This window comes from Scaptodrosophila lebanonensis, unplaced genomic scaffold (assembly GCF_003285725.1).
Source record: "Scaptodrosophila lebanonensis strain 11010-0011.00,11010-0021.00 unplaced genomic scaffold, SlebRS2 tig00001412-arrow-pilon, whole genome shotgun sequence".
Classification (NCBI taxonomy): Eukaryota; Metazoa; Arthropoda; class Insecta; order Diptera; family Drosophilidae; genus Scaptodrosophila; species Scaptodrosophila lebanonensis.
In genome coordinates, this window is record NW_022060739.1 from 4,515,473 (window position 1) to 4,540,855 (window position 25,383).

The 25,383-nt window shown below is 44.2% G+C and overlaps 11 protein-coding genes across 12 annotated transcripts; 6 read left to right on the plus strand and 5 right to left on the minus strand.

The window, feature by feature from the left end:
* The first annotated feature begins 535 nt into the window (after positions 1-535).
* Positions 536-1,297, plus strand: LOC115631535 (translocator protein). The gene is made up of 2 exons (XM_030528308.1): positions 536-897; positions 969-1,297. The coding sequence occupies exons 1-2, from the start codon at positions 562-564 to the stop codon at positions 1,161-1,163; spliced, it is 531 nt and encodes a 176-aa protein (XP_030384168.1). The 5' UTR covers positions 536-561; the 3' UTR covers positions 1,164-1,297.
* LOC115631533 (nascent polypeptide-associated complex subunit alpha, muscle-specific form) lies at positions 1,210-4,453 on the minus strand. The gene is made up of 2 exons (XM_030528306.1): positions 4,325-4,453; positions 1,210-4,259 (listed from the first exon to the last, which is right to left on the minus strand). Exon 2 carries the CDS (start codon positions 4,225-4,227, stop codon positions 1,423-1,425), a length of 2,805 nt encoding a protein of 934 aa, XP_030384166.1. The 5' UTR covers positions 4,228-4,259; positions 4,325-4,453; the 3' UTR covers positions 1,210-1,422.
* Positions 4,454-4,510: 57 nt separating this feature from the next.
* LOC115631534 lies at positions 4,511-5,620 on the minus strand. The gene is made up of 3 exons (XM_030528307.1): positions 5,494-5,620; positions 5,138-5,430; positions 4,511-5,079 (listed from the first exon to the last, which is right to left on the minus strand). The coding sequence occupies exons 1-3, from the start codon at positions 5,576-5,578 to the stop codon at positions 4,891-4,893; spliced, it is 567 nt and encodes a 188-aa protein (XP_030384167.1). The 5' UTR covers positions 5,579-5,620; the 3' UTR covers positions 4,511-4,890.
* A 140-nt stretch (positions 5,621-5,760) lies between these two features.
* LOC115631721 (pseudouridine-metabolizing bifunctional protein C1861.05) lies at positions 5,761-8,035 on the plus strand. Its single transcript, XM_030528556.1, has one exon. The coding sequence runs from the start codon at positions 5,790-5,792 to the stop codon at positions 7,920-7,922; it is 2,133 nt and encodes a 710-aa protein (XP_030384416.1). The 5' UTR covers positions 5,761-5,789; the 3' UTR covers positions 7,923-8,035.
* Positions 7,934-9,745, minus strand: LOC115631722 (protein Notchless). The gene is made up of 4 exons (XM_030528557.1): positions 8,698-9,745; positions 8,289-8,639; positions 8,107-8,233; positions 7,934-8,044 (listed from the first exon to the last, which is right to left on the minus strand). Exons 1-4 carry the CDS (start codon positions 9,671-9,673, stop codon positions 8,032-8,034), a joined length of 1,467 nt encoding a protein of 488 aa, XP_030384417.1. The 5' UTR covers positions 9,674-9,745; the 3' UTR covers positions 7,934-8,031.
* Positions 9,746-9,871: 126 nt separating this feature from the next.
* On the plus strand, positions 9,872-11,033 carry LOC115631678 (mitochondrial fission 1 protein). 2 transcript variants are annotated; one of them, XM_030528492.1, is made up of 5 exons: positions 9,872-9,960; positions 10,019-10,135; positions 10,197-10,364; positions 10,441-10,591; positions 10,755-11,033. In XM_030528492.1, the coding sequence occupies exons 1-4, from the start codon at positions 9,916-9,918 to the stop codon at positions 10,549-10,551; spliced, it is 441 nt and encodes a 146-aa protein (XP_030384352.1). In that variant the 5' UTR covers positions 9,872-9,915; the 3' UTR covers positions 10,552-10,591; positions 10,755-11,033. The 2 variants fall into 2 exon arrangements, with proteins under 2 accessions (XP_030384352.1, XP_030384350.1); XM_030528490.1 differs by having other exon boundaries at positions 10,441-10,547.
* Positions 11,034-12,129: 1,096 nt separating this feature from the next.
* Positions 12,130-16,529, plus strand: LOC115631456 (splicing factor 3B subunit 1). The gene is made up of 3 exons (XM_030528204.1): positions 12,130-12,199; positions 12,386-13,053; positions 13,112-16,529. Exons 1-3 carry the CDS (start codon positions 12,172-12,174, stop codon positions 16,412-16,414), a joined length of 3,999 nt encoding a protein of 1,332 aa, XP_030384064.1. The 5' UTR covers positions 12,130-12,171; the 3' UTR covers positions 16,415-16,529.
* Positions 16,530-16,572: 43 nt separating this feature from the next.
* LOC115631604 (inositol polyphosphate multikinase) lies at positions 16,573-17,903 on the minus strand. The gene has a single exon (XM_030528406.1). The coding sequence runs from the start codon at positions 17,882-17,884 to the stop codon at positions 16,871-16,873; it is 1,014 nt and encodes a 337-aa protein (XP_030384266.1). The 5' UTR covers positions 17,885-17,903; the 3' UTR covers positions 16,573-16,870.
* Positions 17,904-18,070: 167 nt separating this feature from the next.
* Positions 18,071-19,213, plus strand: LOC115631709. The gene is made up of 3 exons (XM_030528536.1): positions 18,071-18,250; positions 18,317-18,627; positions 18,766-19,213. The coding sequence occupies exons 1-3, from the start codon at positions 18,193-18,195 to the stop codon at positions 18,853-18,855; spliced, it is 459 nt and encodes a 152-aa protein (XP_030384396.1). The 5' UTR covers positions 18,071-18,192; the 3' UTR covers positions 18,856-19,213.
* On the minus strand, positions 19,192-20,447 carry LOC115631708. The gene is made up of 3 exons (XM_030528535.1): positions 20,364-20,447; positions 19,540-20,019; positions 19,192-19,463 (listed from the first exon to the last, which is right to left on the minus strand). Exons 1-3 carry the CDS (start codon positions 20,370-20,372, stop codon positions 19,236-19,238), a joined length of 717 nt encoding a protein of 238 aa, XP_030384395.1. The 5' UTR covers positions 20,373-20,447; the 3' UTR covers positions 19,192-19,235.
* Positions 20,448-22,793: 2,346 nt separating this feature from the next.
* On the plus strand, positions 22,794-25,163 carry LOC115631572 (myb-like protein Q). Its single transcript, XM_030528364.1, has 3 exons — positions 22,794-22,915; positions 22,982-23,259; positions 24,083-25,163. The coding sequence occupies exons 1-3, from the start codon at positions 22,875-22,877 to the stop codon at positions 25,000-25,002; spliced, it is 1,239 nt and encodes a 412-aa protein (XP_030384224.1). The 5' UTR covers positions 22,794-22,874; the 3' UTR covers positions 25,003-25,163.
* Positions 25,164-25,383: the final 220 nt, after the last annotated feature.

The following is a 25,383-nucleotide window of genomic DNA, read 5'->3' on the forward strand; positions in this document are numbered from 1 at the left end:
TGAAGTTCGTTCTTTAAAATCTTGTGATTTGGGTCCATTTAGATCTATATTTTGTTTACCATAATTCACACCAAGTGAACAAATAAAATCTGAATTAAGCTGACATTTTCTCTAACTGGGAATAAAACTAATAAATAAAAAAAAGAATAAAACGTTAAAGTTAGCTAAGAAAAGACTAGAATGGAATGCTAGAGTCGAGTACGTTCAATTCTTAAACACCCTTAAACACTCCCACAAAAACAAATGTTTTTAAATTTTTTTTAGTTCATTTTTTTTTTTAATTAAATAAATTATAATTGCAGATTTTTTTAAACACATGTAAGATGTAAGAATTCTTTCCATTTAACATGTTGCTGAAATTGAGATTCAAATAAAAATGTAATTGTGCAGCCCTGTTACGCAATCCCCTTTGCTACGCTTCTGACAAGTATGCAAGCATTAAAGCGCACACAGAGACTCGCACACATAGAAGCGGCGGCACACGCAAGTAAATAGTGAAAACATGAAATCACCGGCCGAGTCTCGATTATTGCGACGCACTCGCATAGTTGGAAAATCAACATGGCCGAGAGCAGCAGCAACAATTTGTGGAAAATCGCCGGTGCGGTTATCTTGCCCAATCTTGGTGGCATTGTCAATGGGAGATTAACACGTCAACATATCCAAAATTGGTATGTAAATCTAAAATTTCCGTCGTTCAAACCACCCAATTGGGTGTTTGCGCCCGTCTGGACCTCGCTGTACGCTGGCATGGGCTACGGATCGTACTTGGTCTGGCGTGATGGTGGCGGCTTTACTGGTGAGGATGCACGTCTTCCATTGATTGCATACGGCACGCAGCTGGCGCTCAATTGGGCATGGACTCCCATTTTCTTTGGCCAGCACAATATCAAGGGCGTATGTTTATTAATCGTTCGTAAGAAGTTTCTTTATCAAACTAATGAGTGTTTTCCTTCTCTTATTATCAGGGGCTTATTGACATAGTCGCGCTCACGGCAGCGGCCAGTGCCTGTGGTGTTCTCTTCTTCAGAGTTAATAAAACTGCTGGCTATTTGTTTGTGCCATACATCGCTTGGCTCAGTTTTGCAACGGCACTCAATTACGCCCTTTGGAAATTGAACCCCGAGAAGAAGGAGAAGGCAATTGAGCAGAAAGATAATTAAAATTTTGCATAGTTTTAAGCTTTGGCCTGGCTGTGTAGATGCTTTGTTAGTTTTACCCCGTTAAAAGGTTTTATTCAAAGATATATTCTTGTTGGTCACAAATTAAATAATAAATCGAATTAATCGAACTTTAATGTTATCAGTATGTGTATGCGATAGACACCTTTCGATGCCCATCGATTTAAATTTGTATCGGTTAGTTTTTGAAAAATGCGCGGCGGCAAATGCACAGGATTTATATTTGCGAAACAAAACTGATTTAGTTGGGTCCACCTTGAGCTGGAGGAGTGGCGGATGCCGCAGTTGGTGGTGTAGCTGCCTTCGGGGAGGCCGTTTTTGGTGATGCACCGCCTTTAGGTGATGGCGAGGCTTTTGGAGTATTGTTTCTGGGAGACACCTGTGAGTTGGGCGTGTTTGCGGGAGCCTTGGGCTTCGCATCATTTGGTGCCACGGGCTGTTGCTGCTGCTGTTGTTGCTGCGGTTTCTGTTGCTGCTGTTGTTGTTGTTGCTGCTGTTGTTGTTGCTGCTGCTGCTGTTGTTGCGGAGCTTGTTGCTTTGGAGGCGATGGTTTGTTATTTTTACCCTGTGGTGAGCCGGCTTTTGGTGGAGTGGAGGGTTTTGGGGATACAGCGGGCTTCTGGCCCCCTTGCTTTTGTTGTTGATGGTGTTGCTGCTGCTTGTTGTTGGGATGAGGCTGTCTCTGGCCCTGTTGCTGTTGCTGTTGAGGTTGTTGCCCTTGGCCTTGTTTATTTGGTTGTTTTTGTTTTTGTCCTGGTTCCTGTTTCTTTGCGTTGGCTGAAGTTTGTGATTTCTGTGGTTGTTGCTGAACAGGTGGAGTAGTAGGAGTAGCGGCAGGGGTCGGAGTAGGAACAGCTGGAGTGGCAGTTGGGGTCGGAGCAGGAGCAGTTGGTGTGGCAGTAGGGGTCGGAGTAGGAGCAGCTGGAGTGGCACTAATTGTCGGAACAGGAGTTGGAGTAGCAGTAGGCGTTGGAGTAGATGCAGCTGGAGTATCAGTGGGGGTCGGAGCTGGAGCTGGTTGGGCCGCAGCCGGAACAGCTTGGGTCGGAGCTGGAGCCGCTATTGGAGCCGGAGCTGGAGCAGATTTGGCCGGAGCTGGAGCAACTTGGGTCGGAGCTGGAGCCGCTATTGGAGCCGGACCTGGAGAAGCTTGGGTCGGAGCTGGAACAGTTGGGGTCGGAGCTGAAACAGTTGGGGTCGGAGCTGGAGCCACTTGGACCGAAGCTGGAGCTGCGTTTGAAGCCGGAATTGCAGCAATTGGGGCCGGAGCTGCAGCAGCTGGGGTGGAAGCTAGAGCTATTGGAGCTTGTTGCGGTGGAGTAACTTGCTTCGGAGGAGATGGCTTCCCTTGTTGTTGAGCTGCCGGCTGGGGAGATCCTTGTTTTGGAGCAATCTCTTCTGTGGAAGCTTTTTGAGACGGTGCTGCTTGAGGTGCCGGTTGCTGGGCAGTTTGTTGAGTGGCTGCTGGTTGTGCTACTGCTGGCTGTTGGTTAACCGGTTTTATGGTTTCTATTTTTTTATCAGATGCAGCAATGGCTTGAACTGGTGCCTGAACCTGTTCACTTTGTTTCTTTTCCGATTGGGTAGTGTTGACTTCTAGTTTATGTTCAACTTTGATCTGCGCTGGTTCAGGTGCCTTCTCCACTGGAAGTTTGGGCTTTGCTTCAGGTAAAGGATCCGGTTTAACTTCAACAGGCGGGGCCGCTTCCTTGGGCGGTTCAGCAGCTACTATCTGAGCCAATGTCTGCACGGCTGGTGGTGTTTTCGCTTTGGCCGGTTCTTCAGCCTTAGGGGCAGCGACCGGTGCGACTGGAGCAGCAGCTGGGGCTGCCACCGGTGTAGATGGAGCAATAACTGGAGTTGGTGAAGCCGGAACTGCAGGTGATGAAGCAGGCTGAGCTGCAGTTGCAGCAGATGGAGATGAAATAGTAGTTGCTGGAGCAGAAGCAGCAGATATTGGTTGTGGAGAGACTGCTACTGGGGGCGAAGCTGTGACTGGTATGGCTGGAGCAGTAATTGGCTTGCTTTCCGCCGGTTTGGATTCAGTAGCCGGGGCAGTTGTAGGCTTTTGTTGTGCCTTCTTTGTTTTCTCAGCGATTTTCTGATTATCGACAGGTTTATCTCTCGGAATTGATTGTATTTTCTCAGGAGTAGGTTTACTTTCCTCAGACTTAACTGCACTCTGGTTGTTTCCCTTGGCTTTGCTGGGCTTCTCCACTGGCTTCTTATCGACTGGAGACTCAGTTTTCTTTGGAGCTGCATTCTTATCAATCTCTTTTTTCTCCAATGGCTGTTCGTTACTCTTATTCTTATCCTTTTCCTGGCCCTTACCTTGGGTCTTTTTGATGTTTTCTTTAGGTTTTTCAGTCCTTGTGGCTTCAGGCTTTTTGGATTTGTCATTTTGTTTGGCTTGTTGTTGTTGCTGCTTAGGTTCCTGTTTCTTACGTTCCTGTTTGTTTTGCTGCTTGGCTTCTGTCTTTTCTGTTTTATTCGTGTCGTTAGGCTTTTCAGTCTTAGCATTGGCATCAGCTTCGGGTTTCTTGTTGTCCACTTTTCCAGCATTTACTTGTTCTTGTTGCTTCGTAGCTTCGACTTTGGCAATTTCATCGAAATCTCCAACCAGTTCGGGCACCTCGTCATCATCGTCTGGGGCGCCAGAGGCGGCAGTACTCGACTTCTGATGCGACATTTGGTTGGCATACATACGCAACTGTACCACCGTTTCCTGACCCAATTGTGGCAATATTTCGGGCAACATTTCGACAACTTTCTTGGTCTCTCCATGGCCAGTGACTGCAAACGTGTTGGCCGAAAGGGAGGCCTGTGCCTTGGGATTATTAAAATGTATGACAGTAAGGTCGTCCTTGATGATGTTGACTTCCTCAATGCCAGGTATGGTGCTGACCGACAGCTTCTTTAAAGAACTTTGCAGCTTCTTGTCATCAGTGGCCGCCGTCTGGTGCATGACCTTCTTCTTGCGGCGAGGCGTGCCTTTGCCTCCAATACGGACTTGCGCCTGCAGGCGCTTCAACTTCTCCACATTCATTTTGCAGACCAATTGCAGATTTTCAATAGATACTATACATAAATGGTAAATATGCATATATGTATTACATAAAGTGATCGCCTGCCTACAAATTTACCTTAGATGCGGATGCGCGCAGATGATGTGTGATGTGCAACTCCACGGGCGAAATCAGCGAATGCAGCGACGCTGCCAGTCTGGCAACCGATCCACCTCGATCCAAACGAGAAGCCAACGTTAGCAGCGCTGCTTTTATTAATATAACGCAGGCGAGAGCGCGCGTCTGATTTATTTTTGTGATATTTTTGCAGTTTTGTTTTTAAATTCGTTTCGCAAAAATGTAGCCGCCGCGCAGTCTTTATAAATAGAACTACATAAAAACTTTTCTTCAACTCGCTAGCTATAAGCACACCCCATGCTTTAGTTTGTGAGGCAATGCGGCGTATGGTTGTATTCTGGCGTCCACGGCGGCTGTTGAACTGTTGATGTTAATGTAGCTCTGGACGTCAAGAGAGAGCATCGAAAATAGAAAAGGAATGGCAAATACGCACGGAACGCTCCCGACAGCAGAGCAATGTATATGTTATTATATATACATATAAGTGAAAATCTTAAGAAATGTGGCAACATAAAGTCGAAAAACTAAACTAGCCTACAGAAAAGGGAAAAGTGAGCAAAACACATTTACTGCTGAGCCTGTTGCTGGTCGTGATCTTTGATCAGTTTGCCGACGATCTTAGTGAGCTTATTGTACTCAAAGGAAGCAGAAGCGTCGCAAATCTGCTGATGTATTTTCATTTCATGCTGGATATGCTTTTCAATTGAATCATACTTTTCCTGCTCTGCCTGCAGTTCGGCTAACATGGCCATGTTCTGGAGAAGTCCAAAATAATGTAGAATAACAAGCAATCGCAAATATGGAAAAGCTTACCTCCCGATAACGACTCTTCAGCTCTTCCAAGTGTGTAATTTTCTTTTGTTCATCGGCTGCTGTCAGCTTGTGTTCCAAGTCAAAATCCTGTATTTGCAGCACATATGGAGGAACATTAAAGGTGGCGCTGTCCAGCTCACGCAATTTTGCGAGTTTTTTATCGCAGGCTCCTTTAATCTTACCCAACACAAAGTATTTTTGCTTTGCCAATAGTTCGGCGGTGGCTGGTGTCTGGACTTTCTTGATGGCAGTGTCCAAAGCATTACTCAGCAGTGAATGTACGAGTTGCTCGCCTGTTAAATAAAACAGCTATAGACTCCCAGCAGGAGTAATTTGTGTAGCAAGGATAAACTCACGCTCGGCGGATACTTGTTCAGCTGTAAAGTTGAAGTACTGTAAGTTGTACGTCATGTGCTCCAGATTGGTATTCGTAGAGTTCATTGCAAGCGTTTAATTACATACAAAAATAAAAATGTAAACAAATTATTGACCGACGCGCAAATTTTAAATGGCATTTTATAACCTATCGAGTACTTTTTTCCTGGCACCGATTTTGTTATCGCTATCGAATTGAAGACCGCGTGAAAAAAAACCGGTAGAAGTAGAATCTCAGACGTTAAGAGAAACGGATGTTTCGTTTCAATCACCAATTATGCACTTTCTACGGATCTGTGCAAAAAACTTTGTGCCGCGCGTAACGCGCCATTTGGCCAATGTGCCGAGAAAGCCTCACATCGTGGTCCATCCGGATGTGCAACACGCCTTGCAACATGATCACCCAATTGTAGCGCTCGAATCTACGATTATCACGCACGGAATGCCGCACCCCGAGAATGTGGAAACAGCATTGCAGGTAGAGGAACAAGTGCGTAGCAATGGTGCTGTGCCGGCCACGATTGGCATCATAGACGGCAGCATTAAGGTGGGTCTAACGAAGGATGAGCTAACTGAGTTGGCTCGGAAACCACAGGAGCAGGTTATTAAATGCTCGCGACGAGATTTGCCATATGTGGTGGCGATGCGGCAAAGTGGAGGCACCACTGTAGCGGCTACTATGATTGTTGCTTATCAAGTGGGCATTAAAATCTTTGCTACCGGCGGTATTGGCGGTGTCCATCGAGAGGGCAATGTCACTATGGATGTGTCCGCCGATTTGGTCGAGCTGGGACGTACACCTGTAGCTGTCATTTGCAGCGGCGTCAAGTCAATACTCGATATACCTCGTACTCTGGAGTTTCTCGAAACTCAGGGTGTGTGTGTGGCCACATACGACAGTCCCGATGGACTGTTTCCAGATTTTTACACACGCGATAGTGGCTGCAAAGTGCCTTATAATCTGCCATCTGCCAAGCACGCCGCGGAAATGCTGCGTGCGTGGCGTAAACTTAAATTATACTCTGGTGTGCTGATTGGCGTTCCCATTCCTAGTGAGTTTGCTGCCGATAAAACTACCATATCGGCTGCCATTCAGGAAGCGCACTTGCAAGCTAAAGCGCAGGGCATTACTGGGAAGGAAGTGACGCCTTTTCTGCTTGCTGCTATTTCACGAATCACCAAGGGAAGCAGTTTGAAGTCCAACATTGCGTTAATCAAGAATAATGCGGCAGTTGCAGCACAAATCGCAAACGCATTAGCAGCACGCCACTTGGCTATTGATGTCGGGACAGTTGGAGGAGCGAGTAACACTCGACTTAAGAAGCCAATTGTGGTGGGTGCATCCATATTGGATCTATCGCTTACGGTGAACGAAAATAAGCGTGACATGAAGCTGGACGGAGCCACGTACACAGCAAATGCAAAGCAGGCAGCAGGAGGCGTTGGACGCAACATAGCTGAGGCCATTTATAAACTGTATGGCGACGTGAATCTCATTTCAGCAATTGGCAAAGATCAGTTGGGCAAATCTTTGCTCGAAATGATGCCTGCGGCTCTGCAAAGAGGACTCGTCGTAGATAAAGAACGCTCCACATCGCTGTGCTCCATAATCTTTGACAAATTCGGCGACTGCAAGCTTATATTGGGGAATATGGAAATCCACAATAGTATTACCGCTGAATGTCTGGAAGCGCACACACAGCTATTTGCCGAGGCGCCGTTGATTGTAATGGACAGCAACGTGTCCACCGAGGCAATGAAGGGTGTGTTGCAACAGGCACAAAAATATAAATTACCTGTATTCTTTGAGCCAACAGACATGTTTATTGCGGGCAAGCCATTCACTTTACCCCGCGAGCTGACCCAACACATTCGAATTGTAAAGCCAAATAAGCACGAACTGATGACCATTGTGGAGGCTATAACAGGTCAAAAGGTTAACTACAAGTTGGACGGGCAATTAAATAAGTCCCAGCTACTTCAACAGACTAGAGAATTGTTAAAGCAAATAGAATCTCATTTCAATTGCATCATTGCGACCCTGGGGGATCATGGCGTGTTGATTAGTTTTCGTTCTGATGCTGCACAAGATGCTCGCCTCTTACTTGACTTGCCCATAGCAACGCCAGCGCGACCTAAGCTACCGCATAATGTCCGCTTCTATGCCGCGCCAATGGTGCCTAACATTATAAATGTTTCCGGAGCAGGCGATAGTTTCTGCGCTGGCTTCATCACCGCCCTTCTCAGGGCTCGAACTTTGGATGAATGTGTGGCTGCTGGTTTTGTGGCTGCCGAGCGAGCTCTGCAATCAGAATCCGCAGTTCCTAAGACCTATTTTCGCGACAATGAGGCATTCGAAAGCCGATACAAACAGGTGCTCACGACACTGCAACAACAGCAGTGCATTTAACTACTAAGATATGATTACTCAGGGCATAACACTTTATTACTTTATATCTCCAAAGATTGTGCAGGTTTCTTTTAGATTTAAAAACAATAGCTGCCATGACGACTGGTCGTTAATAGGCCCAACTGTAAATCAAATTAAATTTAGAATTGATTAGTCTTTAACTATTGTGTTTAATTGAACTTACAGTTTAATGACTTTATCCTTTCCTGCGGATGCCACACGTGAGCCGTCTGGCGCCCAGTCGACGCCAAAGACCTCATCCGCATGTCCTGGTAGCTCCTGTGCTAATTTTTTTGTTTGTACGCTCCAAACTGAAAGTAATTTCTCTTACAATTAATTGTAGAGACTAGTAAAAGATAAGCCCACCTTTCAAAGTGGAGTCCTTGCTGCCAGAGACTATCAGACGCGAGTCCGCTGACCAAGCTAATGTGTATACTGCCTGCACATGTCCACGGAATGTTGCCATATATTTACCATCTTGGGCGCGCCACAAACGCACCGATTTGTCAAATGAAGCCGATGCAATCAGCTTCACGTCAGGCGAATACTTCACATCGTTCACAACATTCTGATGGCCAGTCATGCGCTCAACGCATTTGTTTTGATTGGAACGCCACAAGTAGAGTGTATTATCATCGGAGCAGGAGACAAACGACTCTACATCGTCCGGGCAGACTGCCTTGTAGCGCTGCAGAGCATTGGCTTTGAGCTCCTCCTCTGCAAGCAAAATAACAATGAATGCGGCTGCGGTTGTTCAAAAGATTGTCACACTTACTTTCAAGGTTTGTGTTTTTCTTCGCACGATCCGTTACAGGATGAAATGGACCAGTCCGTAGAACATAATCGGTATTCAGCGCAATATTGTTCACCCAATGCGCGTGGCCAGAAAATGTGCGACACAAGACGCCGTCAGCTGCGCGCCACATCTTTACAGTGCGATCCTTAGAGGATGTATATATCAGTCCAGCGCCGCCCCAGCGCACAGCTGTGACGGCATTGGTGTGACCAGCAATGTTGAGCAAACACTGACCGAGAACCACGTCCCAAATGCGACAGTCTCCATCGCTACTTGCTGAAGCCAATTTGCGACAATCGGGATTCTGGTGATAGGGCTCCCAACTAAGGCCGTTTATGTGCTTCTTGTGCCCGGTAAGTGTGCGCCCCACTTGCTTACCTGTCTCAGGATCCCATATGATGATATTTCCCGCCTTGCAGCCGCTCGCCAAACGTTTGCCATCGGGCGCCCATGAAACACAGAGCACCCACTGCTTGTGGCCGGTGCAGGTGAAATGCGGCGTCTCAGTATTGAGATCCCACAGACGCACTGTAGTATCTCCGCTGCCGCTGGCTAAATGGGCGGCGTCAGGACTGAAACTCAATGAAACTATTGCCTCTGCATGTCCTGGCATAGAGCTCGTGCATCTCGTGACGGGTCGGACTTTAAAAACGGCCTGTGGTTGGTAAACAATGTCGACAACATTCTCTGTGTCAATTGTTGTTAAGTCCAGAGTGTCATCCAGTGACTTTTTTATCTCATCCTCGCCCACAAAGAATAAATATGGAGTGGCTTCTTCATTTTTAAGCAGCGCATTACAAATCAGACCCAACTGTTGAGTTGTAACGCCTGCCGGCAGATTTATAGGCGGCCCAGCTTCTTCGCCTGAATCGGAAATCAAACGCGCCTGAATCGTATGAGGAGGAGCGGCATCCTGTGTGGGCTCTTCGGCTATTTTCTGCTTTTTGGCTAGCATTATAGGAAATCTTTACGTTCAACAAATCGCGTTCCGCCCCAACATAGACAATAACAAACCACACGTGCTCCTCTTCTTCTTTATAACTGACATTCATTGTCAGAGCATTCAAAAATATATCGATGAGGATGTACTTCGATACATCTATTATTAAATCGATGGTGTGCAATGTATCGAATAAAAACATAGATGTATAGATGTTTTATTTCATCACTAACAGAAATTTATTGTAAATTTGCAAAATGGAAGAGCTATTAAATGATGTGGTACCTCAGGAGGATTTGGAGGTTTGTAATTTAATTAATCTGTATCTACTAGTGATTGCTAATGTTCGTTTCGTTGTAGAGATTTGAAAAAAAGTATCATCATGAACAAGAACTCGATGGAGAGGTCTCGACAGAAACAAAGTTCGAGTATGCCTTTTGTTTGGTTCGCAGTCGCTACACAAATGATATACGCAAGGTAATTTTAGTATTACGTAGTAAATTGTCGAAGAATTTTCATTTCAATTCTCTTTAATTAGGGTATTATGATATTGGAGGAGTTGGCGCGACTACATCCAGATGGACGCCGCGACTATATCTACTATTTAGCGTTTGGAAATGCCAGAATCAAAAATTACACAGAGGGGTTGAAATACTGTAGAGCTTTTCTTGAAATTGAGTCGAATGACCAAGTGCGGTCGTTAGAGGTAATTCCCTTATCCGTCGGTGTTATATAGTAGCTGAACTAAACTACTAATATAAATATCGTTTAATTTTTCTTAGGAATACATAAAAAAACAAAGTGACAAGGAAATCGCAAAGGGTATGGCTGTTGCTGGTGGCGCAGCTCTTGTGCTTGGCGGTATATTGGCTATAGCTATGGCTAAAAAGTAATACCACTATTGCTTTAAAAAAAAGTACATACATTTATTATGTATGTATATGTATTTATTTGTCTATATATATATATGCATATTTATTTTATGTTTTCGAATATCATTACACCTGCACATAGATTTAGTTGTAAAGACAATTTTAAATTAAAAGCCTAAGTTACTGGTACAATAATCGACAATTTTTTTATGCTCTACTTGTAGTAACCGAAACCGAGACAAATAGTGAATTCAAGTCCCATAGATACAATTTGCTGGAATTTAATTCCTACATAACGAGTTATAACCTACGTTGACGTTGCAGACCCCTTGATGACGCATTGCTTGTCTAGCTTTAGGATGACTAATTTCGGATCATACACACATATATGTATATCAACATTTCTTTTGTGATTATTTATACATTCGTCGATTTAACAATTGTTATCTGCACCCTATTATAAATTAAAATTAAAGGTTACACACAATTTGTTTGCGAATTAATTTTGAAGCGGTTGTGTTCTTTTGCACACTTTTAAAACAGACCTTTCAGCCCTCTCTAAATATGAGTCCTTAATAAATTAGCAAATGCTAAAGATGCAGAAATCAGATTGTAATTATTAAAAAAAAACAGTGGTTTATAAACAGACTACTTCATGGCATCTTTTTATATTGATTCGTGTTATACTAAAAGTTGTGAAATGATATTTAAGCTGAAAAAGTTAAGCATTGGCACAACAATAAATCATACTAACTATATAACGAAATGGTTCGTTCGACGTCATTTCAGAGCAACCAACAATGAGGCTGCATGTTTCGCCACCCTCTTATCTTATCGCAAATGTGGTGTAATGATGTATAGAGCATTTTTCTTTAGTGCGCATGTACATCGCGTAAGCTATTGTTATACCATTCTATGAATTGGCGTCGTGGGTGAAAATGTTAACCATTCAAACCCGAAGATGGTAAATAGTAGATTTGGGAAAGAATAAGAATACTAGAAACTAACAACATGTTTGAAACTAGTACGGAACTTGTAAGAATGCAAGTCAAATTTCGTTTCTATTTTAAATTGATAAGTTTCCGGATCAAACCAATTTAATGTTATGCATTCGTCCCAACATTGAAAAATTTCCATCTGCTGTGTCAAATCCATTTAGTTGTCATAAGAACAATATGATTATGAGGTTTGAAAAAATTGAATCTGAATTTTCAAGACTTTATAACAAAAGTTAAGAAACTGTAAAGGTTCAGCTATTCAAGCGTACCATAGAATACCCGAGTTTGCCAATGGTCGAGTTAAATATTTCATACCCTGTAGCTGAAGGATAAAAAGATCATAATAGGTTTGTGCAAAGTCTACTTTGCATGTCATTCGATCTATCAATACTATCCACAATTCTAAAACTATATCAACTAAGGAAATACTAATACATACATAATACTAATACATAATTTTTTTAACGGTAGAAAACGTATATCACATTGTGAACAAATAATCATATAAATGGGAATAAATAACAACTTTGAACAATCATCGATACATCTGATGCATCGGCTGATATCGATACATTGAAAAAGCAAATTTATGGGTTCTTACACCACTAGCGCGAGTTGGTTTGTACGTTTAGTGGAAGAAAAAATGGAAAATATAGCGCGTACTCATGAAGGTAATCAATAAAAATATGAGAAAAGCAATACAATAAGCGACAGACATATTACTAACATGTTACACGCACTTTGAATCGCTTTTAATTATCCATATCGTACCGGTGCACTTTTGCTACGACCCAATCAAGAAGCGGAGCCGCAACGCATGGTTAACTTTCGTATTTAATTTGTTTTGTGTGTTTCAGATATCGAGGCGCAAATCTCTGACATTCAGGCGAAGAAGAGTGAAATAGCCAAAACCACTGCAGCGGCGGCGGGCGTGGGTTTGTTGGACAGTGGCGGCTTCTTCGACACTGACTTGTATGATGATGAGGCGGTGAAGGGAAAGGGACGCTACGAGGGCTATAATACATCAATAGCAGCCAACGATGAGGGCGACGAAGATGAAGATGATGGATTTCCAGTGCCGCAAAAGCGCACTACATATACTGCACCAACATCCGTGCTTAAGGATGTTACACAGGGCAAGGAGGACATTGATCCGATGGCCGATAGAAGACGCCCTACAATTGCGGATCGTGAGGATGAATATAGGCAGAAGAGACGACGCATTATCATTTCGCCTGAGCGTGCTGATCCATTTGCCGAAGGTGGCAAGACGCCAGACGTGGGTTCTCGGACCTACACAGACATCATGCGGGAGCAGATGTTAAAGGGTGAGGAATCGGAGTTGCGTCGACGAATTCTTGAGAAATCCAAAGATGGCACGCTGGTTAAGTCCTCAAATGGCGAATCAGCGCCCAAAGAAGGCGGGCGCAAACGTGGCCGTTGGGATCAAACAGTGAGCGATAGCTTTATACCAGCCAAGGTGGCGGCTACGCCGAGCAGTGCAGCCACGCCCACTTGGGAAGATGTGAGTATTGGGGAGTATATTCATACACCATTTATTAATTTGAGTTTATTTTTTACAGAAAACACCGGGAGATCATCGTTGGGATGAGACTCCTGGTCACAAAGGCAGTGAGACGCCTGGCGCCACTCCAGGTTTGAGCACACGCATATGGGACGCTACGCCGGCGCATGCTATGACACCGGGTCATGAGACGCCTGGCCATGAGAAATCGGCGCGACGGAATCGCTGGGATGAAACTCCTTCGAATGCCACAGAGCGTGAAACGCCGGGCCACAGCGGCTGGGCTGAAACCCCAAAACCAGATCGCACGGGCAGCGGTGCAGGTGAGAGCATTTCCATTGAGTCAACGCCTGGTGCATCAAAGCGACGCTCCAGATGGGATGAAACGCCGTCAAATGCTACGCCCGCTGTAACTCCCACAAACAGCGCTATGACTCCCAGCATGACGCCTTCAATGACGCCGCATGCAACTCCCGGCCATGTCACACCGATGTTGACACCTGGAGGTAGTACACCAGTTGGTGTTAAGGCCATGGCCATGGCTACGCCCACTCCTGGCGCTTTAGCTGCCATGACGCCGGAACAATTACAGGCCTACCGCTGGGAAAAGGAAATCGATGAGCGCAACAGGCCTTACACTGACGAGGAATTGGACCAAATGTTTCCACCCGGCTATAAGATTCTGCCTCCGCCGGCCGGTTACGTTCCATTGCGTACCCCTGGACGCAAACTAATGGCCACACCGACGCCCATTGCCGGCACACCGGCAGGATTCTTCATACAAGTCGAAGATAAGAATGCAAAATTTATGGATAATCAGCCGAAGGGTCAGAATTTGCCGTTTATGAAACCAGAAGATGCACAATACTTTGACAAGCTATTGGTGGATGTCAACGAGGATACACTATCGCCAGAGGAACTGAAGGAGCGTAAAATCATGAAATTGTTACTGACTATCAAGAATGGGTCACCGCCGATGCGCAAGTCATCGTTGCGGCAGATTACAGACAAGGCACGTGAATTTGGCGCTGGGCCGCTCTTCAATCAAATTCTACCACTGCTCATGTCACCTACACTCGAGGATCAGGAGCGTCATTTGCTGGTAAAGGTCATCGATCGTGTGCTCTATAAACTGGATGATTTGGTACGCCCGTACGTACATAAAATTCTTGTTGTCATTGAACCCCTGCTGATCGATGAGGACTACTTCGCGCGCATCGAGGGTCGTGAGATTATTTCGAATTTGGCCAAGGCGGCAGGATTGGCCACCATGATTTCCACTATGCGTCCCGATATTGACAACATTGACGAGTATGTGCGTAATACTACGGCGCGTGCATTTGCTGTGGTTGCCTCAGCTCTGGGCATTCCCTCGTTGCTGCCCTTTTTGAAGGCTGTGTGTAAATCGAAAAAATCTTGGCAAGCTCGTCACACCGGTATTAAAATTGTTCAACAGATTGCTATCCTCATGGGCTGCGCCATATTGCCGCATCTGAAGGCGCTCGTAGAGATTATCGAGCATGGCCTAGTGGATGAGCAGCAGAAAGTTCGCACCATTACGGCGTTAGCCATTGCAGCTTTAGCCGAAGCTGCGACTCCCTACGGCATTGAATCGTTCGATTCGGTGCTTAAGCCTCTGTGGAAGGGTATACGCACACATCGCGGCAAGGGTTTGGCGGCCTTCCTCAAGGCCATCGGTTATTTAATTCCACTCATGGACGCCGAATATGCCAACTACTATACACGTGAGGTGATGTTGATTCTCATCCGTGAATTCCAGTCGCCCGACGAAGAAATGAAGAAAATTGTGCTCAAGGTGGTGAAGCAATGTTGCGCCACAGATGGTGTGGAGCCGCAATATATCAAGGAGGAGATTTTGCCGCATTTCTTCAAGTTCTTCTGGAATCATCGTATGGCCCTGGATCGGCGTAACTATCGCCAGCTGGTAGACACTACAGTGGAGATTGCCAACAAGGTGGGCGCATCTGAGATTATCAATCGTGTGGTTGATGATCTGAAGGACGAGAATGAACAGTATCGCAAAATGGTTATGGAAACTGTGGAGAAAATCATGGGAAATCTGGGTGCAGCGGACATTGACTCCCGCTTGGAAGAACAGCTTATCGATGGCATTCTTTACGCATTTCAGGAACAAACCACTGAGGATGTGGTTATGTTGAATGGCTTCGGTACCATTGTCAATCAGCTGGGCAAGCGTGTCAAGCCGTATTTGCCACAGATTTGCGGCACCATTCTATGGCGATTGAACAATAAATCTGCCAAAGTCCGTCAACAGGCGGCAGATTTAATCTCGCGCATTGCCGTTGTGATGAAAACCTGTCAGGAAGAGAAGCTTATGGGCCATTTGGGCGTTGTGCTATACGAGTATTTGGGTGAGGAGTATCCCGAAGTACTGGGCAGCATTCTGGGCGCTCTCAAGGCAATTGTTAATGTCATTGGAATGACGAAAATGACGCCACCCATTAAAGATTTATTGCCGCGTCTAACACCCATTCTAAAGAATCGTCACGAGAAGGTGCAGGAAAACTGTATCGATCTCGTGGGACGCATTGCAGATCGTGGCCCCGAATATGTGTCGGCACGTGAATGGATGCGCATCTGTTTCGAGCTGTTGGAGTTGCTCAAGGCCCATAAAAAAGCCATTCGACGCGCCACAGTCAACACATTTGGCTACATCGCCAAGGCAATTGGACCGCACGATGTGCTCGCAACGCTACTGAACAATCTGAAGGTGCAGGAGCGACAAAATCGTGTGTGCACCACCGTAGCCATTGCCATTGTGGCCGAAACCTGTCGTCCCTTCACCGTCCTGCCAGCTCTTATGAACGAGTATCGTGTTCCCGAGCTGAACGTGCAGAATGGTGTCCTCAAATCGCTGTCCTTCTTGTTTGAGTACATTGGCGAAATGGGCAAGGATTATATATACGCAGTGTGTCCTCTGCTGGAGGATGCGCTCATGGATCGCGACCTTGTGCATCGACAAACAGCATGCGCGGCCATTAAACACATGTCCCTGGGCGTCTACGGCTTTGGCTGCGAGGATGCGCTCACCCACTTGCTTAACTATGTGTGGCCGAACATCTTCGAGACATCACCCCACTTGGTGCAGGCCTTTATGGACTCTGTAGATGGTCTGCGCGTCTCACTGGGTCCCATCAAAATACTTCAATATACGCTCCAGGGTCTCTTTCATCCGGCACGCAAAGTGCGCGATGTCTATTGGAAGATTTACAACTCACTCTACATTGGCGGTCAGGACGCGCTGATTGCCGGCTATCCGCGCATCACCAATGATCCAAAGAATCAATATGAACGCTACGAACTGGACTACATGCTTTAAAGCCACTAAACAGCAACGCGTCATGACCTTTTCAATTATGATTTTAAAAAAATGCAAAGTAATAAGAAATACAATATACGAGCGATGACAAGATATCATGCACCATCATCATGAAGTTTTTGGTTTCAACTTTGTACAAAACAATGATTTATTCTAAATTTTAATTTAGAGTAGCTGCAGTTCGAAACTACTTTCGACTAATAATGTACTTTTGGCTTACAAGATAATACAAATTTGGGCGTGGGTGTGTGTTTTTACGTTTGTACGAGGACCCAGCATTGTGAGAATCCACGATTGCTTGGTTGGAATCAAATCAACGGGGCGCGACTGGCTACGAGCGTGTTTATCTCAAAAGTTAACACCCAGTATCAGGCGTTGCATAAACGTATCATATGTTTGGTCGACCTTATAACAATATTTGTTTTGTGCGTGGGTGTGTTTCTGTTCCTTTAGCTGTTATCGATTGAGAATTGATTGAATCACATTAATGAGGTTTTCCAAACCGAAGAGATAATTGTGATCGAGTTCGACGGGACTAGCGGGGTACACATGCGCAAAGTCAATCATGCGTACTCGTATCCACTCAGATGGTTCCATATCGCTACTGATATCCGTCCGTTCTTCTTTCCTGAAGTAACCATTGTGTAGGGATTTGGAGCCTGCATGCTGCAGCTGAGCGAAGTCATAGGATATGAGCAAGGAGCTAGCATAGAAATGAAGCAAAGTCTGTCGTCGGAACCATCCGTGTATATTTTCCAACTGTCGTAAAACTTCGTGCAGAACAATGTCCACACCGTTGTCGATCGTCTTGGAATTACTTGTGGACGCATTGAAAAATAGCGCCATGGTCTGTTTGAAGCCTGCCACATTTAGACTCTTTCCGTAATCCTTTCCATAACGTTTGAGCTCCGGGTGTTTTTTTGGCGACTCTGTCGTCTCTGACGATGGTAAGTACACTTGAAAGCCCGGCAAGCATAATCCCAGATTCTGTTTACACTCGACATACTTCTGCTCTTCGAGCGCACGCTTATGGGGCGATGACATTGGATCCCAAGTACGTTTTCCAATTTTTATGTCCATAATGCATGGCAAAAGCATTCCGTGTGTTAAATCATCCAATTTTACAAACGTGTGCTTCCGCTGATTCACAACCAGTTCGACTTTTTTATGGTAACGCGGCACGTATTGTGACAGCTCAATCAGCCATTTGTCGCGGTCATCGCCGCCGCCACCTTTACGGTCATTGTCTGCAGTCGCAGAGGCAGCAGCAGCAGCCACTGACTCATAAAAATGCAGTTCACGCACTCCACACTCCGGTTTTCCTAACGGTTTTAAAACGCATCCCGCTTTGGCGTCTTGGAGCAGCCCAATAGCTGCTAAATTAGTAGCCTCAAATGTGTGTCCAGCGACCTGGGTGTGAAGCTGCCTAAATCCGGTGGGTAGTTCAATTACTTGTTCGTTCTTGGCCATTATTTCGCGCTCGCGCCCGTCTGGTTTGTCGACCTACGATTGTTTGTTTGGCTACTTACACAACTATCGATGAGCCTACCAATGATATCGATAGTATGAGTACAAATAGGACTGTTGTGGTATCGGTTTTCAGTTTAGTGCTGCAGAATACGTGAATACGCTAATTGTTGCTGCTGTATTGTCGCATTGACGGGGAGTGGTTGTTGTGCCTTTAGTTTGTCGTTAATTTAACTAGTTTATTTATCGTTTGAATTGTTGCACAATATTGCTGTACACATTCGGACTTCGGTGGCTTTAACGGGAAGAAGATGAAGTCCTGGCAAATAGCTGTGCTGGCGCTGGCTGCTGTTTACTTTTGCAGCCAAGGTAGCTTTAACTAGCCACACCTTTAAATGGTGACACAAACAATAACAATTCTTTTCTCCAAATTAGTGAGCTTTGTGGCTGGTCTGGAGTGTTATGTGTGCTCGAATCAGACGGGAAATACGGAAAAATGCTTGAATACGATCAAAACTTGCGAGTCCTTCGAAAACACCTGTGGCACAGAGATTCGCTGGGGTAGTCAGCCCTATTTCTCGGAAGGAGCGCTAAAGCAGTACTACGTCTCGAAGCGTTGCATGACGAAGGAGCAGTGTCAGTCCAAACGCCGACGCTATATGCAGCTGTACTGCACACACATTTGGTATGAGGACTGGGCATGCCACGAATGCTGTCAGGGCGATCGCTGCAATTACTTCGTTATTGTGAGTGCGAAGAGAGGAGGAGACACAAATGCTGTTGGAAATGAAAACCTACATTAGGATTAATTTCCAACAGCTTTGATGTGATGATTCCTCTTAGGATTTTTTTAAGTATCCCTAATGTAATTATTTTTTCTACAGAGCGCTGCTTCGTCCCGTTACCAAAGCATATTGTTGTTGGCCACGTTGCTTACCGGTGGCCTCTTAATTAAGTCCCGAATTTCTATATAGGATTTGTTCAGTTGTGACAATAAGCAGAAGTAACAAACAACCTCATAATTTCTCTCAACGCACATTCCAATGCGCACATACAAACATGTGTAAGTACAAGGACAATGCACATACATGAGCTTGTCCACCGTCCTGCGTCCATTTCTCCTACATATATGTATGTATTTGTAATTTCTATCCGTCCAAGTGCCCTTAACCGACAAAGTGTTTGCAACGTTGCAAAGTCTTTTTTATATCATTTTTAGTCTACGTAATTGTTAAGACTCGAATATTTAAAACGCCCCTTTTTGGCAAAAAAATTGATCGGAGTCCGTCCAATAAAGCAATATTTTAGCGTTTTGTTTGACGCTCAATTGTATTTTGTGTAGTATAATTAATAATTATTTGGCACAGAAACAGCCTGCGGTCACAGTGACCGTTTTAAATTCCCAGGGTACGGATGGACCACGCATCAGAACTTTTACCTTGTACTCCAGAGGCCTGCAGTTGGCGCCATGCATGCACTTGGCATCCTGGTAATCCCTGCCAGAGCCTTTGGAGCGGGATTCACAAACGGCATTCATCAAATAGCGTGGCACATGCTGGGAGCCCAAGTCAATCAGTTCGTTCTAGAGAGAAATAGAAAAAGAGACTGAGTTTTGCAGGCAGCTACTAAGGAATGCAGTCTTGGATTTGGCAACAAACCGTAACTTTGCAATCACAACCGGCGGAGTGCACATCGTTGCGTTTGGTGGCCAGCAGATCCTCATAAAAATCATCATAGTACATGGGCGGCAGTTGGTGTGATGACACTGCTGCACCTTCCGTATCTGTGGGATAGACAGGCGTGGGCGCTGGCGTGGTTTGTTGAAAGCCAAAGAGAGCTCTCAACATGCTGGCGCTGTTGTGATCTAGAATGCCGCCAGAATCTAAGCCCCGCTTAGCTGGTAGGCTATCATCACTACTGCTGTTATCCACATCTGTGCTGAAATTGTCCAGACACTCGACTGGAATACCCTTCTCGTCCCCCATGCTTGCATAGCGACCACAGCGTCGCCAATAGTTGGACCTCTTCATGCCGCTCTCCGCATTCGAATCCTCATATGGATTCGGATGACGTTTCTGCAACCGATTGCAATCGCTCAGAGCGAATAGCAGCGCCAGCGCTGCAAGCATATAAGCCAACTGTGGAAAAGGAATGAAATGTCATTTGGTTTTAAGAAATAATTTATAGTTAAAACGCAACACTTAAGAGTAAGAAAATTAATTATTTAATGATACAAGAAAATTAGATTCAGAGGCAGAAAAAAAAAATCGCACTTGATTGAAATCCAAATTTATTATTGGAATAAGAAACGGCAATTAAGAGTTGGGGAATATTTAAAGTATTTCCATTTTTTAAACGATTCAACGCTGAACGAGACTTGAAATACTCTTCGACTTGGCAACATTATAGAAATGTACTACTTTTCTATAGTTTCGGTTTATCTTACGACCATTATATTCTCTTAAATTGGTTTCACACTCACCCATGGCATGCCTCCTTGTTCCGTGCGCCTGCAGAGTCAAGCGACCTTTGCGCTGACAGAGGATGCTGAATAGCGCTTTTATAGTCTGGACTCCGGGCAGGACCAACAACCAACAATGACACGACTCGGATTACCTTCTGCGCGTGAGTGAGTGAGTGATTAAATGTGTGAGTGAGCCATTTGGCAATGTCCATTGTTGTCGCCGTCACCTGGACACTAGCAGCGTCAATGGGCGAAACAAAAGGGTCAGCTGTTGACATAATAATAAAAGGCGTACCAAAGGATCTTGGTGGGGACCGTATTGTGTGGACGGCTATTTTGGTCAGCAGACATGTGTGCACAAGTGTGTGTGAGTGTGTGGGCGGTATGCCGGCAATGTGTGGAAACAGAAGCCCGTAATCAATGGTTTTAAAACTTCAAGTGTTTGGCAGCGAAAGCCAAACAAAAAATAAAAGGACACAGGGTATTGGGATCCAGTGACCCACAGACATAGACATACATATGTATGTACATATGTGGATATGTGTATCACAAGGAACCTGCTTATGCGCATTGCCCCGCGCCGAAAAGCTCGGCTATGAGATCATAGGCCGCGTGAACGGCCTTTGTTGGCTCGCAGTCAGCAAAAGGTGCAAACACAGACATTTGGCTGGAAGGCGGGCATTGTTATAGCTGGAAACGGTACACTATACCTATACATACCTACATACATAACTTGTTGTTGTTGTTGTTGTTGTTTTAGTCGCAAGTGTCTCTTGAACAGAAATAGAAAGTAAGCCCAGTGGATAGGCCTACACGACACATTCATGTGTTTAGGTTAGACATGCTCAAGTCGAAAGCGATAAGGTTTTGAGAATCTTATTCTCCAATATTAAGATATTTATGTAGGCCCTTGGAAATATTTTGACAATAAATACATACATATGTTCAACTATTATTAATTTTCCCATGGTTATGTGAATAGACTTCACTTTGTTAATATTTGAAGATAAATAAGAAGAACTCCATGCATATACGAGAAATGATAGGACTTTCTTATATACCTATCTTAGAGTTTATTCTATAAAACTAACAGATAAATCTAGCTTTTACATTTTGCAACAATGAACATTTGACAGCCATTTAAATGTCTAACTTCCCGTTGAATGTGCAAATAAAGTTATAGAATTGTTATAATTGTCTGATTAAGGCTTAAAGGAATAATTTTTTAAAATGGTGAACAGTTTAGGTTCAATGTTTAGATAACTTTGTGATCAATTGATTTAATTGTAATTGTTTTTGAAAACGAGAGAAGGCAATATTTGTAGAATTAGGTTTTCCATTGCCCTAATTTCACAGGAATTATTATTACTAAATTCCTTTTCGAAGATCTGTTAGTGTTTAGTTAGTCTGTTAGTTAGTTTAGTTTAGTACGTTAGTTAGTATTTTCTAACCCAACTCTATGGTTTTCTGAAGTTATCTTTTGGAAGCTGTGAAAGCTTAAAATCCGTTGAAAATTACAAGTATATCAAGAGAAATTTAGCAATTTTATTGTTTTACGTTATTTAATTATGTTATTTTTATATTTCAACTTTTTGTAATTTTCTGTTTGTACATTGTTTGGGAATTCCATATTAATATGGAATATGGTTATTCTAAAATCTACATTTCTTTCATACGATAGTGCCAAATGGGTCCGAATGGGTCCGAAGGTTGGAAGAATTGCTTATTAAAATCTATTTTCGTTTTCTATTGAATAGTTCGTTCGTCAAGGAGTTTTGCGGGTTTACAAAGTTGTAGTTTGAAACTCTGTTCTTCAGATTTTGGTTTTTTATGTCTATAGCATATCTTTAGGGATTTTGTAAGCCTCGAATTTAATCGCTGCACCGTGTCTAGTGTAGGGTGCATAAAAAGCAGGGATAAACGGCATGGCGCAAGAAACGCAAAAATTATTTCTAGGGCTTCATTGACGAAAACACAAACACACACATGGGCGCAATCCTCCTTTAGTCAGTCAGAGCTGCGGAACTCAGTTTGTCGCGCGTAGTTGACTCGCACGGTGGCCAGGTCTTACAGTTTAGAGGAGAGCGGCACAGTTTTGCAGCCGCAGAGCATTTCAAACTGTAACGAGTGAGATGGCAAATGAATGAGGCGCAGTATCCTCCGGATTTGTGTTAAGATTTTCTCGCAAAGTTTTGCAAAAGTTTTTGTCACAAATACAGAATCTGCATAGTGGTTGTTCTTGTTGTTTCTGCCATTGCTGTTCTTGTTGTGCTTGTTGTTGTTATTGGTACAGTTTTCCGCTTGAAAAGCGCCGAAGCCTTAAGAGTGTTCATCGTCGTCTCCGTTGTCGTCGTTAGCGGCAGCAGCGACGTAAAAAATCAACAAAAATCGTTAAAAATATATAATAAAAAAAAACAACAACAAGAAAGTTTGACGATGTTACGATTTGTGTAAGCCGCGTGGAGATTGTTTGTGTGCATATATTAGATAGTTACGGAAGCTACATACAAGTATTTACTCAGGATTCGCATGGAAAAAGGCACAATGAAGCGCAAGCAGAGGAGATACAGGTAGAGATTACTTTGGAAGCTCTCAAATCCAAGTGATACTTAGCCATCTATATTTAATCTAAACAGAACGACATTTAATACGCTGCAGCTGCAGGAGCTGGAACGGGCCTTTCAGCGCACCCACTATCCGGATGTGTTCTTCCGCGAGGAGCTGGCCGTGCGTATTGATCTGACGGAGGCACGGGTGCAGGTCTGGTTTCAGAATCGACGTGCCAAGTGGCGCAAGCAGGAGAAAGTGGGTGGCATGGCTGGCGATTATAAAGAGGGGCTGGATCTGGATGAGCTCCATGGCCAGAACGCCTATGATGACAGTGTGGTGCTGGGCCACCTGGACAGTGCTTTGGGTATGCATTATCCTTTAGTTATCACCATAATTACACGCAGAGAAATTACTTTAGATGCAGGGAAAGCTAATCTTTCTAGCATCGAGCTTTTTTATAGTTCGAATAGGTTATTTTTATGTTTCGATAGCTGGAATTGTTAGTTTCAATTGTCATGCGGAATTTAAAGTGTTAAATGTTCCTGTTTCTCTGTTATATTTCTGAATTTAAATATTTGGAAAATTCTGATTGAAATAAATGCACATTGATCAAGAATTACTACAATTTCCAGCTGGGTCTCCTTGTGACCTTTTAACTCACCAATAGAGTAAATAAATCTTTTACATGACAGATTTATTTCTTTGTTCATTTTAAAAGGAATTTTTAAAATATATAGTTCTTAAATTTGTAAATGAATGAAAATTCTTAAAGCAGCAGCATGAAAAGGTTTTAAGAACATCAGAAAATCAATTCCACTTTTTGTAAAAAACTACTTATGTTTGCTCCTAATACTTGCAATTACAAATTTTAAAGTTTTGGGAAATCGGATGAGGCTTTAGTATTAAAATAATGTAAGCTTAAATAATTTAAAAACTATTTGAAGAACTTTGATAAAATCGGTACCCATTTGAGTTAAAAATGTAGACACATTCGCAATGAAATAAAACGCATGTTTCCGTTACCGAATTTAATTCAGAAAAACTATTAGTTGGAGCAATTAAAATAGGTTCAATGTAGGAATGGGGAAGTGTAGCTTCCGCTTAATTCGATGGATTTTCAAAACAATTTTTAAATAAATAAATTATATTTCCCTAATATAAAATAATATTTACCTTTGCTTTTCCAGCTGGCAGTGGCACCTTACTGCCTGATACACCGCCCCAGTCCTCTAATTCGCTGGACAATGAGCTGAAAGCGCCCTTCGGAACCGGCAATTTGTCGCCTTCACGACTCTCGCCCAACATTTTTCTCAATCTGAACATTGACCATTTGGGTCTGGAGCGCGGGGGCAGCGGTCTATCTATGGAATGGTCCACATACCCGCCATCCAGTTCGTTGTGCGCCACACCCGCCACGCAACAGGAGCAGCAGCAACAACAACAACATCAGCACCACCAACACCAACAACAGCAATTGAGCACGCAAAGCTCTTTGGATGCCACACACCAGCAGCAACACCAACACCAACAGCAGCAGCACCAACAACAGCAGCATGATCTATCCAGTGGGTTTAGTGCTTCGCTGGATCTGGACATGAACGATGGCTCCTCCACGTACGACGAAATGAAGTTTCTTAGCGTGGATCAGTTCACGATCGATAGCTTCAAGGCGGACTGTATATTAAGCATGGAGCACGGATTGTCTCTGGACGACAAACACGCCTCCATCTCCGTCCACTCCTACGAGCATCAACAGCTGCAGCAACAACACCAGCAACAACAACAACAACAGCAACATCAATCTTCGAATAGTTCGCTGCAGTTGCTCAGCAGTTCTTCGGGCAATGTGGACAACTCTACGCTGCACTCTTTGTGTCTGGATGGTGTGACGGGTCTGACGCCCTTTGGCAGCCTCTCCCTGCTCTCCGCCGTAGAACCGAAATCGCCGCCTCCCTCACTGCTGGTGCTGGACAAGACGCTGCCCTCGCTGAGCATTGGTGTGGATGGCATTGCCGATCTCGTGGACGACATGAACGCTGCAGTCCATCAGCTGCATCATGATGTGAGCGTCGGTAATGGGCGCGGGGATGCCAGCAATGTGCTGTAAATTAATGAACGTCCAAGTGAGAATCGAACGTCTAGTTAATGTCATTGTGTGCCTAGTCTTAAAGTTTATGTGTTATTTTCTAGTAAATTTAGTGAGCAATATGTTACAAAGATAAGGGCAAGGAGCCACAAATTATAGAATGAAAATAATAACCAAAAATCAGCAAACGTGTCCTTGACGAAGTTTCTAAACTGCCAAGGCACGCCGCCCTGGCTTGTTTCCTATGGATTCCTGTGCCAGGCGCGTGTGTTAGTGTATTTGTGTGTGGTATTAATGAAGGTGTATGTGTGTGTGTGTGTTTGTAATGCGCACAAAGGGCATTGAGTGGCACACAAATGCTCCCGCAGCTCCCTCCGCTTCTGGCCTCCTCTCCTTGCCCTG

Bases quoted from the DNA above. Each gene is read 5' to 3' on its own strand.
- LOC115631535 (XM_030528308.1), top strand. From the start codon at position 562: ATGGCCGAGAGCAGCAGCAACAATTTGTGGAAAATCGCCGGTGCGGTT. The intron at 898-968 runs GTATGTTTATTA...TCTTATTATCAG, and splicing joins GCCAGCACAATATCAAGGGC to GGGCTTATTGACATAGTCGC.
- LOC115631533 (XM_030528306.1), bottom strand. From the start codon at position 4,227: ATGAATGTGGAGAAGTTGAAGCGCCTGCAGGCGCAAGTCCGTATTGGA.
- LOC115631534 (XM_030528307.1), bottom strand. From the start codon at position 5,578: ATGAACTCTACGAATACCAATCTGGAGCACATGACGTACAACTTACAG. The intron at 5,431-5,493 runs GTGAGTTTATCC...TTTATTTAACAG, and splicing joins TGAACAAGTATCCGCCGAGC to GCGAGCAACTCGTACATTCA. The intron at 5,080-5,137 runs GTAAGCTTTTCC...GGACTTCTCCAG, and splicing joins TGAAGAGTCGTTATCGGGAG to AACATGGCCATGTTAGCCGA.
- LOC115631721 (XM_030528556.1), top strand. From the start codon at position 5,790: ATGCACTTTCTACGGATCTGTGCAAAAAACTTTGTGCCGCGCGTAACG.
- LOC115631722 (XM_030528557.1), bottom strand. From the start codon at position 9,673: ATGCTAGCCAAAAAGCAGAAAATAGCCGAAGAGCCCACACAGGATGCC. The intron at 8,640-8,697 runs GTAAGTGTGACA...TTTTGCTTGCAG, and splicing joins GAAAAACACAAACCTTGAAA to AGGAGGAGCTCAAAGCCAAT. The intron at 8,234-8,288 runs GTGGGCTTATCT...AATTACTTTCAG, and splicing joins CAAGGACTCCACTTTGAAAG to TTTGGAGCGTACAAACAAAA.
- LOC115631678 (XM_030528490.1), top strand. From the start codon at position 9,916: ATGGAAGAGCTATTAAATGATGTGGTACCTCAGGAGGATTTGGAG. The intron at 9,961-10,018 runs GTTTGTAATTTA...GTTTCGTTGTAG, and splicing joins TACCTCAGGAGGATTTGGAG to AGATTTGAAAAAAAGTATCA. The intron at 10,136-10,196 runs GTAATTTTAGTA...CTCTTTAATTAG, and splicing joins ACACAAATGATATACGCAAG to GGTATTATGATATTGGAGGA.
- LOC115631456 (XM_030528204.1), top strand. From the start codon at position 12,172: ATGGAAAATATAGCGCGTACTCATGAAG. The intron at 12,200-12,385 runs GTAATCAATAAA...TGTGTGTTTCAG, and splicing joins TATAGCGCGTACTCATGAAG to ATATCGAGGCGCAAATCTCT. The intron at 13,054-13,111 runs GTGAGTATTGGG...TATTTTTTACAG, and splicing joins CCACGCCCACTTGGGAAGAT to AAAACACCGGGAGATCATCG.
- LOC115631604 (XM_030528406.1), bottom strand. From the start codon at position 17,884: ATGGCCAAGAACGAACAAGTAATTGAACTACCCACCGGATTTAGGCAG.
- LOC115631709 (XM_030528536.1), top strand. From the start codon at position 18,193: ATGAAGTCCTGGCAAATAGCTGTGCTGGCGCTGGCTGCTGTTTACTTT. The intron at 18,251-18,316 runs GTAGCTTTAACT...TCTCCAAATTAG, and splicing joins TGTTTACTTTTGCAGCCAAG to TGAGCTTTGTGGCTGGTCTG. The intron at 18,628-18,765 runs GTGAGTGCGAAG...TTTTTTCTACAG, and splicing joins GCTGCAATTACTTCGTTATT to AGCGCTGCTTCGTCCCGTTA.
- LOC115631708 (XM_030528535.1), bottom strand. The intron at 19,464-19,539 runs GTTTGTTGCCAA...ATTTCTCTCTAG, and splicing joins GTTGTGATTGCAAAGTTACG to AACGAACTGATTGACTTGGG.
- LOC115631572 (XM_030528364.1), top strand. From the start codon at position 22,875: ATGGAAAAAGGCACAATGAAGCGCAAGCAGAGGAGATACAG. The intron at 22,916-22,981 runs GTAGAGATTACT...TAATCTAAACAG, and splicing joins CGCAAGCAGAGGAGATACAG to AACGACATTTAATACGCTGC. The intron at 23,260-24,082 runs GTATGCATTATC...TTGCTTTTCCAG, and splicing joins CCACCTGGACAGTGCTTTGG to CTGGCAGTGGCACCTTACTG.